The sequence below is a fragment of the Bos mutus genome, chromosome 9, assembly GCF_027580195.1.
Source record: "Bos mutus isolate GX-2022 chromosome 9, NWIPB_WYAK_1.1, whole genome shotgun sequence".
Lineage (NCBI taxonomy): Eukaryota > Metazoa > Chordata > Mammalia > Artiodactyla > Bovidae > Bos > Bos mutus.
The window spans coordinates 11,619,711-11,637,575 of NC_091625.1; the positions used below are offsets into that span (position 1 = coordinate 11,619,711).

Genomic DNA, 17,865 nt, shown 5'->3' on the forward strand with positions numbered 1-17,865 from the left:
TAGTTGTTATACATAGCGCATATCTTCTCCCAACTGGCCATGAAAGGCTTCGGGCGTTTTGGTTGTTTTGCTTCGGGTGAAGCAGAAATTCAATCAACACACGGGTAACATTTATTAAGCAGATAAGCAGATGGGGTATCTCAGATATGGAGTCATGCCAGCACACAGGTTTTTATTAATTTATCTTTTAGTATGTGTGTATATAGTAAAGTAATTGTACCTTTAGTTAAGAGTGATATGATTTATTTTCTGTATCTGTAAATTGTCAAGATATCGTCAGGATTACAATTTGAAAGAAAAACTAAACATCATCACTCAGAAAAAAATGAGTAAGTCATCTTACAAATGTTGGACCCCAAGATGATATTTATGGAGGTTTTTCAAATATGTTATTATGCTTAAATCTTTAAGACCTTAATATGACTTACATATTTGAAATGTAAATCTAATGTTTTCTACTGCTGTCTGATTTCTAGGATAATAGAAATCAGACTAGAAACATTAGTAAAATTTCCAATCTAAACATTATTATAAACATAAAGTCTTTTTGAATAAAAATATAAAATAATAATGTATATTAAAATTTAAAATGTGCATCCACAGTGCTACTCATCCATTCAACAAATATTAATTGTGTGCTTATTTATGTGCACTGTTCTAATGCCTAGAATCACAGCAGTGTTTAAGAAAAACTGTCATGGACACCAAGGAAATAAAATTTCCTTTTATGAAAGGCTGTTCTGGGTTTCATTTTATATAATGCCTGCCAGAGTATAAGACGATTAAGTATGATGCTCTTTGTAATGAATATAAACATAAGTTTAACTGGGTTTAGAATAAGCAACATGGAAATCCAAATAATAATTTCAGTTCTTAACATTATGTGAGATGAGGATTAGTTGAAAATTAGTTGTTTTTTAATAACCTGAATTAACTCTGACATTTGATTTAGTAGATTGTATATATCATTGTAAAGGTAGATTTTAGAAGCAGAAATAGTCCTTTTAGATAAGATTATTAAATGAAACTCTTACTAATAAATAATAATTTATTCCTAATAAGTAATTCTGAGCATATATTTTACTTGTTATTATAATTTATTTGTAAGTAAGTTCTGGGTTCAACAAAGGGAAATACATTTTAAATGGCTTGACCCTATGATTTATTACTGTAGGGAACAGAATATTATTTATAGTATTTAAAATATACTTTTATTAAAATATGAGTAACAAGTGCCCATAAAAATTAGAGAGAAATTACTGTATCAGCTGATGTAGAAAAAAAAAATCCATTGGTAACCTGAGCAAACACTTAATACTTGCTTTCCTTTTTACCTCTTATAAGCTTTATTTACTAATTTAGAAAAATTTGCAAATTAAGTGAACATGGCATCAGATTTGGAGATAGTGAATGTTCATAAGAATTTGCCATCAGATAAATTTTGAACTAGGAAATGGGTAACTTTAAAAAAATATTCTAAAATCAGTGACAGTTTATGTTATCAGCCATTGGAGTTGATAGAATATTTTCTTTTTTAGTACGTTTTAAGATGTATTTTAATGCTTCACTAGCTTGAAGGTACTGACTCTAATGTTCTGATTAAAAATATTTTTGCATGCGTGTACATATTTTTGTACATGATATTTTTAAAGATGCAGTTTATTGATGTGACTTTGATAAAATGGGAAATATGAATGGAATAACACTATTTTTTGTGATTTTAATTATTAGAAAAAGTAAAGTATCCCACTGTGTTAAAGATTAATTCTTGAATTACTCTGCTGTTCTAGTTCTAATTTCTTTTGCAAGTAACCAGATTTCTCTAGTTGCCCACACTTGCAACTTGGAAGCAGCTACTTGCCAAGGAATTTTTAACCAAAAATATCATGTGGTTCCTCTTATTTGAAGTGGATGGATCTTCTTTCTCCACTGGAAATATTTCTAGGATAAAGAAATTATCCACTTTTCCACTTCCAGAATTCATACTTTTGCAGTGTAGGTGCAGAGTTAATATAGAACCACTTGTAAATTCAGTATATTACTAGTCATTTTTGTTTGCTTCATAATACTTATTATCTATGCTTTGCAAAAATGTCCTTTATTTAAAGGAATGAAATATACTCATATACTAAAATACTTAGTCTTTTTAATGGCTGTAGTCATATACATAAATATCAATAATAAGCAAAAGGGTAAATGTATCTAAATTGTATGCATCCATCTTTACTGCATATGAACATTGCTTAAGTAGATTCTTAATCTAAATTTAATATTTTCTTCCCAAAATTATGAGGAAACAACATGATGATGAAGATTTGCATTTCACATCAGACCATCTGGAGAATCAACCAGAATATATACAGAAATATTCTTATGACATCAGTGTTAATTATAATTAAAACATTATGTGGTAGAACTTATTACTCCCCAAAGCAGAACATATTATATTTTCATTTTATTAACATGTTAATTTTTCACTTTAATAGAATTTTAGTATCTTTAGAAAAGTGGTGTTTATCAGTGTCTTCAGGGAATTGTTCTAATTGAGCCTAGTTATTGATGAGGAAAGGAAAATATCACAAAGACAGATTTTTAACAATTGCCTTGCATTTCATTAGTACATTTTATGAATCTTCACACTTAATCTAATAGAGAATGATAATTGAAAATAGGACGTCCAGAAAATTAACTTTGATTAGGAACACCCCCACTCTTATGATTATTTCTCTCGCTTCCACTTAATGATATAATTGTTGTTATAACATATTTGAATAGACCTTTATAGCTTTTAAAGAACTGGGCACAAAATCATACAGCTATAAGTTGTGATTAAAAAAAAAAAAAAACTGAGGATTTTCTGATTCTTGCATACCTAAACCAGAGAAACATTCTTTAAGAATAATAAAAGATCATTAAAAATTTTAATGTAACAAAATGCATGTTAGAACCCAAAATAGCTAAGACATGATGGAAATGCTATCACTGTTTTTATTTGATTTTGTTGAGGTATCCCTTCAATGAATATCAAATCATTCAGAGTTGCTGGATGGCAGAAGGGCAGGATCGTGGGCCATGATAGCAGTGTCCTCACCAATTGACTGTGGCCTGTATTTCCCTCAACTAGTCACTCAACCTTCCTGGGACTCATTTCCCTTTCTGTAGATTTAGGTGGGTGTAGATGGATTAGCTGAATTCTGACATGGCTTAAGACCCTAAACTGAGTCCATGCTGCCTGGTTGCATCATGATGAACATGCGTTGGGCCAGTAGTGATAACTCTTCCTTATGCCTAAGGCAGTAACCAGAATGCGTTTCTTATATATGGTATTTTATGTTATACTGATGATCAGAAAACAATGTATGTCTAAATTGATTGATATAAGCTGAATTGTATAGTCCTAGTTAGATTTTTACTTGTTATAATCTTTTAGACTCTTAAATTCCAGTAGCATACTCAAAATACTACTTTTTAAACCACTTATTTATTCAACATATATTTAATGAGAAGCTACTATGTGCTGGGTGTTGATGTTACAGACACAATACCTGCCCATAAAGAGCTTAGGAAAGAATGGTGTAAGGTAGAAGGTATTTCTTTTCACTGTGATCCTTTTTTATGATTCTGTGGCCAGTAGTTTCAGGAAAACAGTACATGAATATAAATTGATGGTTTTAACCCGGGTGGCACTAGTGGTAAAGAATCTGCCTTCCAATGAAGGAGATGTGGGTTCAATCCTTGGGTCGGGAAGATTCCCTGGAGTAGGAAATGGCAACCCATTCCAGTATCCTTGCCTGGGAAATTCCATGAACAGAGGAACCTCACAAGCTACAGTCCATGGGGTTGCAAAGAGTCAGACAAGACTGAGCGACTGAGCACAAGCACGTTTACACATCACAAAACTATTCCAAGAAAAATCTGTCTTTACAATGTACAATATATTCAGAGAAAAGACAGTAGAATTTTCTATTTTCTTCTCTATTCTTGCTTTACACTGGATTATTACAATCAAGTGTATGTCATTTTAACTTAACTCCAGGATTCTTTTAAGTGGTTAGAAAAATTATAAGGACATATCCTTTGTAGAAATCTTTAGAAGAATCTTCAATAGAGTAATTGTCTGTAGCATTTGAAGAGAAAAAAGGGGCATCCTTAAATAGAGGGTTAGAAACAAAAGCAAAAACACAAGTTAGACACATGAACCTCTTTGTGAATATTTATCATCTAGTTATGGGGCACTGACCTGAGGTTGATACTCTTATAGATGAGTAAGAGTTTTTACTTTAGGGAAACAAATACATATTATTATCATTTTAAATAAGACTTTTATAGCATTGATCTCTTGCTATTCTAAGTAATGCTAAAACTAAAATGCTTATTCTGTGTCATACTACAAATACTATAATACAAATAGTAATATTGACATATTTAGAGTTATCAAGGGAGAAGGCAGTGGCACCCCACTCCAGTACTGTTGCCCAGAAAATCCCATGGATGGAGGAGCCTGGTAGGCTGCAGTCCATGGGGTCGCTAAGAGTCAGACACGACTGAGCGACTTCACTTTCACTTTCCACTTTCATGCATTGGAGAAGGAAATGGCAACCCACTCCAGTGTTCTTGCCCAGAGAATCCCCTGGACGGAGAAGCCTGGTAAGCTACAGTCCATGGGATCCCACAGAGTCGGACACGACTGAAGCGACTTAGCAGCAGTAGCAGCAGAGTTAGCAAATCTGTGAGGTGATAGTATTTTTGCCACTTTGCAAGTAGAAGAAACCTGAGGCACATAGAGTTTGAGTAAATTGACTAAAATCACCCAGCGAAAATCACTCTTTCATCATTCAGAAAGAGGGTGGGGAATAAACTCAGTTTTGCTCTGGGATCCGTGTTTTTAGCTACCACGATCCAGTGTCGTTTGTGCCACAGATGCAACACGTTCCCAGATACTGAGATTATAGACTCTCAGTTTACGTCGTGGGTTTGACAGGCAAGGTCCATGTAAGAGCAACTGACTTCACCCCTGCAAGCCTCAATCTGCTGCTTCTTAAAAGGATGAAAGTGAAGTATGCCTTCATTGGATGGGAGAGCTTAGATGAGAAAAGACAGCAAGTTCTTAGTAGATATTTGATATTGTTAATATCAGCGCTGTCATCATCACTATCACCAGGCACTGTGATGATCAGTCTTACATGTGAGCCCATTAAATGTTAGAGATGAGAAGAGGAAGAGTGGAAGTTTTATAGAGGAAATAAAATCTCCATTGACTTTGTAGCAATGACTAGGGATACAAGAAAAGCAGAGAAGGTCTAAAGGATGCTCATCACCTTTTCATTGCAGGGATGTAGAAAGTTGGTACAAAAGCCTGCCTCTTGCTTCTGGTCCTGCCCTTTGCACCCACACACACTTCCAGAGCATCTTCCTTCAAACTGCAACCTGCTTTTATCTGAGACCCAGTCCCTCAGGCACGTCTCTGAACTGTGTTGCCCTGGTTGACTTTTTCTCGTTGTTCTCATTATTGATCTGACATGTTATATAGTTTACTTGTTTGAGGGGTTCTTGTTTATTGTTTGTTTTCTACCATAAAACACAAATTGTTTGAGGGCAGAAATTTTGTCTACCTTGTTCGCAGATGTAGCCCAAGCAGCTGGAGCAGCATCTGGCATATAAACACAGTATTTGTTCAATGAATGAGTGAAAACCCTTAGTGATTGTGAGTTTCAGGAACTGGCCTGAAACTCTGTGTCTTCACTTGGCTCTCACACTTCTCATAGGGGACAAAGGACTCTGGCTCTCTCGGTCCCAGGACACTCTTGGGACCAAACATGTGTGTGTTAGTCATTCAGTCATGTCTGACTCTTTGCAGCCTCATGGACTGTAGCCCACCAGGCTTCTCTGTCTGTGGAATTCTCTGGGCAAGAGTACTGGAGTGGGTTGCCATTTCCTTCTCTGGGAGATCTTCCTGACCCAAGGATCAAACCTGGGTCTCCCACATTGCAGGCAGATTCTCTACCATCTGAGCCACCAGAGAAGCTTGGGGCCAAGTATAAATTTCCCCAGATAATGGACCACATGTTGTTTAGAGCTCAGGCCCCTGGGTCTGCAGACCTCTTTCCTCTGCCTTCCTTCCTGATCACTTCCTGCTCTGCACCTGGTACTTCCCTCTGCTCCAGGAGAAATCTTTGTCTATCAGTGACTTTCCTCATTGATCACAGGCATGTGCTCAGGACTCCTCTGCTCTCCTGCACCCCTGGGCCTTACAGAACTGGACGTGTGCTGGACACTTGGAGCATCTGGCATTAATATATCAAAAGAATAGAGATGGGAGACTAGATCTTAAAGGTTCCCATCACAAGAAATTTTCTGACTTGAGTGGTGATGGGTATAGACCAGGCTTATTGGGGTGGTCATTATGTCACACATCTGAAACTAGTCTAATGATGTATGCCAATAACATCTCAAAAAAAAAAAAAAAGCAGAGTTTTCTCCTTAACATTGTTGGAAGGAAAGGATATCAGAAAATAAAAATATATTGTAGGCAACCAGTTATCTGAAGTGAGAGTCATTCAGTCGTGTCTGACTCTTTGCAAGCCCATAGACTGTAGCCCAACCAGGCGCCTCTGTCCGTGGAATTCTTCAGGCAAGAATACTGGAGAATTCTGTCCTTCAGGATAAACTTTATTGCTTTTATAGTTTCTCTGTTTGTTTTTTTTTTTTTAAATAAGTGAGCTTCTTGACCACAGTATTTCTTATTTATTTCAAATGTATTGTAGTCCAGACACATTTTAGGATGAATAGATAGATGTATGTAAGCTGCCTTGGGGAGGTCAGTTGTATGTATAAGCATTATTTCTGTGGGAAATGCATTTCAAGTTTCAAATGTTCAATATACATAAGTACTTTTAGAATATAGAGTAAATTGCAAACTTTATTAGTTCTTTGGTTTGCAATGGATGATTAGCTTTTTAAAATACTACACAAATACAAAAGTATATGATAATTTTAAAAATAATTTGAATAGTTGATTTTTAAATAGTTTTCTTTATGTCAAACACATTCCCCTAGAGCAGCCTAGAGCATATTTTTGGAGGAGAAAAAAAGCAAAGGAAAACATCTTTGTAGCATCAGGTTTGAGACTTTCAGGGTGGAGAGTACTTCCCCTGTGTGTGATCTTTCGGCACCTAAACCACGACTGTCATCATGTTTCTCATCACTGCGTTTCACCATTGAGTTTGTTTCCGCCTCAGTTGCCAGCAGGAGTCTCCTTGACATCAGGACTGTAGACTTTCTCGTCTACACTGGTGGGGTGTCAGCTTCTGTGCTTCCTGGTGGGAAATTGTGTCTTCTGCACAACACCCGTTCTCATTTTTGTTTTATTTTAAGAAAGTACGGATTGACAAAACCATTTAGTAAAATAGTTGCCATTTTCCATGTCAGTTGCTTTTTATCATTGTACAAGATGACCAGATGACTGTAGCGTGATTCATCATATATTTTGTGTTTCTTTAACATTTCATTCCACAGGCACTCCAGAAAGTCTGAAAGATCTAGCATCCAAAGCCAGACTAGGAAAGGCACTGCCTCTGATGCAGAAAGGTAGGCTCGGTGTTGTGCTGTGCAGCATCTTCTGTTTCACTAAGATGTTCTGGGGCACCTCCTCTCTCATTTTACAAGATTGGTGTTTAAACACAATTGTAATGCTTAGAGAGACATTCCTGTTGAGAAATCTCCTACATGGGGATAGCCTCATTCAAAAAATGAGAGATGGATAGTTTGAAGGCAACCCCTAAGTCTTAGGGCTTAAGAAAATTCTCATGCATTTCTCTTAGTGATCATTCTGATCACTAAAAAACGATTAAATGCAGTGTAGTCCTATATACATATTAAGACATTAATATTTTGTTTCTGAGATGATTGAAATGTTACTGATGAATATGTTACCTGAAATATGCAAGTATTTTGAGTGTCTGTTATTTATCCAAATGATGCCATCTTCTTTAAAATCTGTTCTACAAATGCATAATCTGAGTCTACTCATAACTACAACTTAAGATACTCGCTAAGTTAATGTAGAAATTAAGTGATTTCTTGTATTTTGTTTGCAATTTTTATAAAATTTTAAAGTGCTTTTAGGTTCAAGATACAAACAGAATTTTTGCATAGCTGTAAAAAAGAAACACCAAAAATCCAATTAACATATATCCACTCATCCCATCAGTATTGAGAATGTGCAGGGTGACATAGATGTAAGTGGATACATGCATTCAGGTGTCACAGCTGCCATAGCGGTGACACAAGGCATAGTGAGAACACAAGGAAAAGAGAGGCTGCAGGTGAGATTAGATGAACTAATCTAGGTGTATAAAAGTAGGTGTCAAGAGGAGCATGTTCTATGAGAAAGGAACAGCATGTGAAAACACTGAGGACTGAAATACCCTCTTGAGTTTGTGGAACTCATGTTTACTGGGGACGATTCAGGAGATGGGAGAGAGGCTGAAAACAACACGGGAGAAATTCTTAGAGATTGCTATCAATGACCTTACACGCTGTGGTATAGAATTTTAACTTCTACCTTATTACTCCTTGAGCCACGGCAGTTCCCTCCACATGATTGGTCTGAGTCCCAAAGTTGTAGATCACTTGAACGACACTTTGGAAAGTGGATTGAAAGACCCAGGGGTAGATGGGAAACACCCACAAGGCTGTCACAAGAAGGAAACTTGGTGGACAGGGAAACTGCAATTCAGTGATCCATGCAGTCAATAAATATGTGCCAAGCTGCGTGTCCAGTTCAAGGAATAAATAGTGAGCAACAAAAAAAGGAAAGCTTTCCAGAGGATAATACCTCTTAGGTGAGGTTAGAAAAATGAGTAGGTGTTAGTCACATCAAGCATCGTGGGTGAAGAGGAGGTTGAATTGGTTTCTGGCTGATGATCTATGGAGATTTGGACTATATAGGCAACTTAACTTACAATGGAACAAGGATCCCAGGAGCCAAAAAAGTGCTGAATAGAAATTCAGTTTTGCAGAGACACTGAATAAATAGATACATACCCATCTTATAGAGATAGAAATAGATAGGTAGATACATACATACATACTTACATAGATGGACAGGTAGATAAAATAGACCAGTAGTGGTGATAGTGGTGGTTTAGCTGCTAAGTTGTGTCTCATTCTTTGTGATCCCATGGACTGTAGTCGGTCAGACTTCTCTGTCCCTTGGATTTCCAAGGCAAGAATACTGGAGTGGGTTGCATTTTCTTCTCCAGGAGATCTTCTCAACCCAGAGATTGAACTGTCATCTCCTGCATTGCAGGCAAATTCTTTACCACTAAGCCACCAGGGAGGCCCTCAACAGATATGTACATACATAAAAACACAGATGGACAGAGAAATAGATACATAGATAAACAGATAGATAAACAGATAAAGACAGAAGGAGTGCCTGAAGAACTATGGGCGGAGGTTTGTAACATTGTACAGGAGGCGGTGACCAAACCATGCCAAAGAAACAGAAATGGAAAAAGGCAAAATGGTTGTCTGAGGAGCCCATACAAATATCTGAGGGAAAAAAGAGAAGTAAAAGGCAAAGGCGAAAGGGAAAGATATACCCAACTGAATGCAAAGTTGCAGAGAATGGCAAGGAGAGAAAAGGAAGCCTTCTTAAGTGAACAATGCAAAAAGAGAGAGAAAAAAAAGAGGAAAATAGTAGAGTGGGAAAGACTAGATATCACTTCAAGGATGCTTGGGGCTGGTGCACTGGGACGACCCAGAGGGATGGTGTGGGGAGGGAGGAGGGAGGAGGGTTCAGGTTGGGGAACACATGAGAAATAAAGAAAAAAAAAATGTTAAGAATATTGGAGATACTAAGGGAACATTTCATGCAAAGATGGGCACAATAAAGGACAGAAATGGCTAGGACCTAACAGAAGCAGAAGAGATTAAGAAGAGGTGGCAGGAATACACAGAGAAACTATACAAACAAGGTCTTAATGATCCAGATAACCACAAAGGTGTGGTCACTCACCTAGAGCCAGATGTCCTGGAGTGTGAAGTCAAGTGGGTTGGAGGAAGAATTACCATGAACAAAGTTAGTGGATGTGATGGAATCCCAGCTGACCTATTTAAAATCCTAAAAGATGATGCTGTTAAAGTGCTTCACTCAATATGTAAGCAAATTTGAAAAGCTCAGCAGTGGCCATAGGACTGGAGAAGGTCAGTTTTCTTTCCAAATCCAAAGAAAGGCAGTGTCAAATAATGTTCAAGCTACCATACAGTTGCAGTCATTTCACATGCTAGCAAGATAATACTCAAAATCCTTCAAGCTAGGCTTCAGGAGTACGTGAACTGAGAACTTCCAGATGTATAAGCTGGATTTAGAAATGGCAGAGGAACCAGAGATCAAATTGCCAACATCCATTGGATCATAGAAAAAGAAAGGAAATCCTCCCACAAAAAAAAAGTCTACTTCTGTTTACTTGACTACACTAAAGCCTTTAACTGTCTTAATCACAACAATCTGTGGAAACCAGACCATCCACCATACCTGCTTCCAGAGGAACCTGTATGCAGATAATGAAGCAACAGTTAGGACCAAATGTGGACTAACAGACTGGTTCCAAATTGGGAAAGGAGTATGTCAAGGCTGTAGTCATCCTGCTTATTTAACTTATATGCAGAGTACATCATGTAAAATGCAGGGATGGATGAATCACAAACTGGAATCAAGATTTCTGGAAGAAATATCAACAACCACAAACATTCTGATGATATTGCTTTAGTGGCAGAAAATGAAGAGGAATAAAAGAGCCTCTTGATGAGAGTGAAAAAGGAGAGTGAAAAAGCTGGCTTAAAACTCACCATTCAGGAAACTAAGATCATGACATCCGGTCCCATCACTTCATGGCGAATAGATGGGAAAACAGTGGAAACAGTGACAGATTTTATTTTCTTGGGCTCCAAAATCATTGCAGATGGTGAGTTCATCCATGAAATTAAAAGATGCTTGCTCCTTGGAAGAAAAGCTATGACAGATCTAGACAGTATATTGAAAAGCAGAGATGTCACTTTGCTGACAAGGTTCATATATGGATGTTAGAGTTTAACCATAGAGAAGGCTGAGTGCTGAAGAATTGATGCTTTTGAATTGTGCTAGAAAATACTCTTGGGAGTCCCTTGGACTACCAGCAGTTCAGACAAGTCAATCCTAAAGGAAATCATCCCTGAATATTCATTGGAAGGACTGATGATGACGCTCACTTTATAAAATTTAAAGTGAATTTTCCACTTTTTCTCCTCCCCAAAAAACCCTAGAAAATACCTTCAGTAGGCAACTTTGAAATTTCAGACTCAGAACTTACATAGAGCACAGCAGCAGCAAGTGAGTACATCAGGATAATTCAGAAGGGATTGCTTTCCATTGCAGAATTCCTAGTTTGCCATAATGGCCTAGTAGAAACCAAGATTTCCTGAAAAAGCGGGAGTGTTTTTGCTCAATACTTTGTTGGTCAATGCTTTGGCCACCTGATGAGAATAACTGGCTTGCTCGTTGGGAAAGATCCTGATGCTAGGAAATATTGAGGGCAGGAGGAGAAGGGGGCCATAGAGGGTGAGATGATTGAGTGGCATCACGGGCGCAATGAACATGAGTTTGAGCAAACTCAGGAAGATAGTGAAGACAGGGAAGCCTGGCATGCTGCAGTCTATGGGGTCACAAAGAGTTGGACACAACTTAGGGACTGAACAACAACATGCATACATACATACATGCATACAAGCACCCATTCATACATAGGTGGACAGATAGAAATAGATACATGGCTAGCTAGCTAGATAGATGATAGATGAGAAGAATGTAATGAAAATACTGATTGTGTAACTGTTTGCATTTTCTTTACTCTCAATAAATCTAATTATAATACAGTCTCTTTGCCAGGTTGTAAATTACTTAAGTTCCTCCCATTTATTTTCACAAGATTAAAAATTTTCCTCAAGTTACATATTCATTATATTCCATTGAGGCCTTTTTAATTCATTTAACAATTACTAGTTAAATATCTACCATGTGTCATTTTCCAGAATCAATGAACAAGGTTTTTTGACAGTAAGATATGGTTTTACAAAATGTTAGATGATTCTAGAGTCAACTGACCGTGTTTTCCTCCAGATGAGGGATATTTGAGTGTCATGCCTGGCAACACTGAACACGTGTGTCGTTGTTAGTCACTCAGTCGTGTCCAACTCTTTGCAACCCGTGAACTGTAGCCCTCCAGGGTCCTCTGTCCATGTAATTCTCCAGGCAAGAATACTGAAGTGGGTTGCCATTTCTTTCTCCAGGGGACCTTCCCAACCCAGGGATCGAACCTGGGTGTCCTGCACTGCAGGCAGATTCTTTACATTCTGAGCCACCACATGTGTGTGGATAATCACAAATCTTCCCTCCAGTAAGAAGAGAAGGGATTCCATTCCCCCTAGTCTCAAATGTTTGCTCAAGAAGAAGAAGAGTCACTCAGTTGTGTCTGACTCTTTGCAACCCCATGGACTGTAGCCTACCAGGCTCCTCTGTCCATGGGATTTTCCAGGCAATAGTACTGGAGTGGATTGCCATTTCCTTCTCCAGGGGATCTTCCCAACCCAAGGATCGAACCCAGGTCTCCCGCATTGTAGACAGACGTTTTACCGTCTGAGCCACCAGGGAAGTCTAAGGGCCATATTCATATTACTCTTTCCATTACTTACTTTATTTGTAGGTTTCATGTAGAAAACTCAAGCCTGTTAGGTATTTGAATTTGTTTGATTATAATTAAAGCTCCTCATTGATATTTATTAGAGTGTAAGTCACATGCTTAGCTTTCAAGGGAATTGATGAATAGCTCATTACAATAGAAGAACTGGCCTGGATTCTCTAGGTTTATGTTAGCACTCATTTCTTTTGACGATACCTTCTAAGTTGATGTTTAGCTACAGGTGAGTGAGGCCACAGTATGAATGCTCTGGACACTGATTCTTGGCCTCAGGAATTGACGGCTCCCCAGAGGAGCCCCAGCACAGACCCATCTTGGCCTCAGGCAGAATTTGCTGTGTGACGATCATAATTTTTAAGGCCCTTTGTTGGCCTCAAAAAAAGTGACCTTTTCAGGAATAGCTGTGTAATAAAATGTTTTGAAAGCTATGATAACCATTTCTAGATAGAAGAAAGGCAAAACTGATTTCTGACTTACATGCCTAACCATTGAAATACAGCTTCAGACCCTGTGAGGAAGCTCCTTAGTAAATAAATGTGTATCTTTTCACCCTCATGTGTGTTGAGCTTTGCGGACTGTTAGCACTGCTGCATGTCCTGCTCTGGGGACTTTTCTTCTTGTGGAACCTGCTTTCTGAATCCTGACTCGGGGGTGTTTGGTCAGGGTTGGTATAGAATTGCGTACACATTCATTTTCTGCTGTGCTGGTGCTCCTGAAAAAGGCAGTCACCACGGGAGGAACCATGGTGACCTTAAGTACCTCATGCATGTCTATCCTTTAACAAGTAATTTCTTTTAAAAAGGACTCTACTTTTAAGCAGCAATAGAAGCAATGTACTGCAAGTCTCCTTGCAGCAACAGAAATGTCTAACAAGCTAAGATTTTGGTGGGGAAATATTAACTTTAGTTCAGGAACACTAGTCTTAAGTGAAGAGAGTAGGCAGGGGTTGAACTCAGCAGTAAATATTTAGAAACTCGTTTGGAGACGGTGAACTGGAGTTGTAGCTAGATTGAATTCATATTTTGAATTTGTATTCTAGAACCCTCACTATTTTTATTTCAATAGTATGTTATGTGTAGACATATGAAGCAGAGTTGATGTTCATTAAATACCATTTTCCATATATTTTGTTCCTATAAACTCTCAAAATATGATTCTATTAAATCTTGTCAAACAATCTGTTACTGGACATGCATTTATGTTTTGTTTTGCAAGATGAACAATACATCGATATTACCATGTTTCATCTCATGATAATAGAAGCCAGCCCTGTCTCAAAGGCAGAAAAGAGAGCAGTGTTGGCGCTTCATATACTCTGTGGGTCCTGCCTTAATCAAGCTAGTTATTTGTCTTTTTGCAATTCACACTACAAGCCCCCAGTTTTCCCATCTATAACATAGGAATGATAATACTTTGAAGAGCTGTTGTGAGAATGCAAAAAAAGGACACGTGTATGTATGTGATATGTACACCACAGCACACGCATGTACACAGACAGACACGCTGGAGCCTGGCGTATGCAGACGGCACCACGTGGATGCCTGGTGAGGAACACTAGCTCCCATCACCCTCCTTCTCCATCATTCACTCCCTGTTCATCCTCTGTCCTGCTCCTTGCCGGTCTCTTTCCCTCGGATACTTTCTCAGCACATCCCATTTCATGGAGAAGTCTGGATTTCCTCCCATCTCACTCCTGGACCTCAGAATTTCCTGATTCACCCTCCTTCCTCTCCTATGAAACAAACTTGGCTTCACCATCTCTTTCTCCAAAGCCTGGCCCGTCTCTCTCTAGCCCTTGCCTTGTCACTCCCCTCTGCCCCGCTCCTGTGATCCAGCCTCCTTTATCCTCAGGTGGAACAGTTTCCACTCCTCCTCAGAGTCAGTGCTTCCATACTAGTTATTGATGGCAGGGTGGGGGGATCAGAAGCTGTTTTGTTCCTGAGGGACTTGTGATTGGTTTCAAAGGAAAAACAGCCCTGGGCTAAGTAATTAACCCCCAACAGGGCACACTATTCTTGGGCCCTGAAAGCTCGTGGTTTGGGAGGATCTGTGTAACATTCATCGAGAAATGAATTTGCACTTATTTGCCCCTGAATTACTTTTCTATATTTATACAAAATAAGTGGCAAATTAAATAGATAGATAGATATTTGACTATGTCTCAAGGCATGGGAGCTCTTAGTTCCCCAACCAGGAATTGAAACCATGCCCCCTTCAGTGGAAATGCAAAGTCTTCACCACTGGACCACCAGCAAACTGTGCTTTTTATATTTTTGTCATTTACTTTGTGGCCGTATAGACTCATATAATTTATTTACGTTTCAGGTTGCATTTAGGAAGTTCCTTTAATTTATGAATTGCATTAAGAAATGAAGCAAGATTTTAGTGAAATTGCAAGATCTGTGAAATTTGTCTGGACTAGGGTAAAAACTATATTATTAAACTTTCAAACCACATTAAAGTGTATTTTGTACAAGGGAGTGTTGAAGTTTATTCTCATGATAATGACTTTTAAAGAATAATAGATAAAAACTCATTATTTATCATTGGAAAGGACTTGATCATACCTTGATCCTTCCCATGTAAGTTAATTATATAGAGCTGAGTTCATGTGAGAAGTCAATCCAGAATGAATGAACAGTTTTGATACATGATGCCAGGGCTTTCCTCCATTAACTCAGAAATCAAAATGACCATCCAGGTTTCTGGATATGCCTTAGGGTCTGATGCAGCATTAATCCAGAGCTCAAAAAGGTTAAATGCACATTAGATACCCAAGCTGTACCTTTTTATGCTCTAAAATCTGACATTTTCCCATTTTATTGTTTGAAAATAGAGGATATACCCTGAATCAATATAATCACAGCTGCAGAAGATATTCTATTTATGAGAAATATTGTCAATCCGAATGAAAGCTGAATAAAGCACTTGGTAATTAATGTATCACTACTTCCTGTAGTGATCAGTATGGATTCTTAACTCACCACTTTAAATTACTTAGTTGAATATTACAGCATTGTTTTCAAAAGGATGAAGTGTTATTTCTTGGCTTCTGTGACTATGAAAAATAATACAGATTAGGTATTTTAAATGTGCACTTTATTTAAAATACAAAAAATGATAAAGCAAAAATGTACATGTTTTAAAGAAGTATATATATAATATATACATACATCTATTCACATGTAAACATCAGTTTTTAATTCTTAATCCTTAATTTAGAAATTGGCTTCAGAATAATTTTGAACACTATATTAAAATAGCTGTCAATATATGGACAAATATCCTTTCTGATACTTTTATGCATTAGAGGATGTGTTTTTATCCATATATCAGCCACTCGCATTTAGTCAGCTCAAAAGCAAAGAATTCTCTACCTTATATCATTTTAATTTGTTGATCTATTTAAATTAACCTCAGAAGACAGCTTCCCTTTGCTGTTTGGTAGGAACTTCCTATTGCAGAGTACAATTATGAACATTGAGAATGTGCTGAGTGTATTGCTCCTTTTTGAAGGCAAGTGCTTCAAGTTTCCCCCGGTTCATTGTCCTGATGGTGCTCACTCGTGCAGCCCTAATCTCTTTACTGAGGTCTTGGTCTCTGTGCTGCTGTGTTCCAGGCACCAGAGATCAGCTCAGTAAGACACAAGAGTCCGAAGTCTCGGCCCTGTGGGCCTTGAAGGCTTGTCTCCCTGGAGGAACCCAGATGGGTCCTCTCAGGACCACTGGGCGTGCACGTTCCCAATAACGCGTCGGTTTGATGTGAAGTCCCGTTCAGTAACATTGTGATGGGTTTGCTCCTGGGTTTTAAAAATCACTGTCTTGTACGAGTAACCAGGTTTTCCTTGGACAGATGTGCTGGTATCAAAGTGGATGTGACCTGCTGACTGAAGATCTTTTCTGACCCTAATGTTTTAGGGTTCTCCCACCATGTCTTTCTAGAAGGGGATACGCAGCCGCGAGAGCGACTGATCAGCCAGTCCTTAGGGGGAAACATCCCGCTCGCTCCCGCTCGAGCGAGCACCCTAGTGTCAGAACACTCTGCTCTATGCACCACCTTGCCCCCGGAGGGTCCGCGCCACCTTCTCCGCTCCTGACAAGGTCGCTGTTCAGTGTCTGCCTCCAGGTGTCGCTGTGGTGTTGTGCCTTCCTGAGCTCTCGCCACTGTCACTCATTACGGCACCATAGCTCTTGATCCTTTCTTTGTGACACTTAAACCCCTCCACTTCCACCCTTGCCTGCATCTGCCTTCACTGTGCTGGTGACCTTCTCTTCTATACTTCCTGCCAACTAGCCATCACTGAAAACTGAACTTGCCTGTGTTACGTCCTTCCATCTGTTTGTGGCATATTCATATATACTTTTTTTTTTTAATTATGTGAAATTCTTTATAAGAAATTGCCTGGAATTAAATGTATATTTGCTTTAAAATGTATAAGAGGAATTAGAAGGAAAAAAAAGTCTTTCATCTTTGTTTACAAAATTCTGAGAGTGCTTTAAAGTTCTTAAGTATATAAAAAAAAAAGTTTGAATAACAACAGATAGAGGTCAGCTTACTCCGGTACAGTAGTAATGTGTCTGCACGCTTCTTAAATTTATATTTGTAATTTTGATCTGTTCCCCAGGATATTTCATAGCATGTGCCCAAGGTTCTTTTTATACATATCTTTTCAGACTTTTCCTATTTAAAAATAAATTGCAAGTGAATGGTAGCTTACAAAAGTCTGTAGCTATAACTACTCTCGTCACTTATATGGATTTAATTGTAGCAGTCTAACAGCCTTTCTTAAATAATTGACACACGTTGTTAAGATTCAGAGGCTGTGAGTACATACATTCCGTCCAGTACTACCGAAAATGGATACCTGAACAGCAAGTCACAGCTTCATACACAGTTTATGAAAAGAAGTGTGTTCAGTTCTGCCCGGTTCAGGAATTCATCCTGCAACACTGTCTGTGGCCGAAAGCTTCCTTTCTCTTTTAGCCCCTTTTTTGGTCATAGTCATTTTATGCACATCATGTAAGATAATTTGATTTTACTTCGAAAGGCCCACGTAGGGGTTTTATGTCTCTTTTCATAGTAGCAGGAAGAAGTAAGGGATTTTTGTCGGGCCCTCCGGGGTTTCATC

At 38.3% G+C, this 17,865-nt stretch overlaps 1 protein-coding gene across 1 annotated transcript in view; it reads left to right on the forward strand.

Moving 5' to 3' along the window:
• Positions 1-17,865, forward strand: part of RIMS1 (regulating synaptic membrane exocytosis 1) — a 599,571-nt gene that overhangs the window by 458,107 nt on the left and 123,599 nt on the right. Inside the window, 1 exon segment of the mRNA XM_070376186.1 lies at positions 7,516-7,587. Coding sequence (XP_070232287.1) covers positions 7,516-7,587 — 72 coding nt within the window.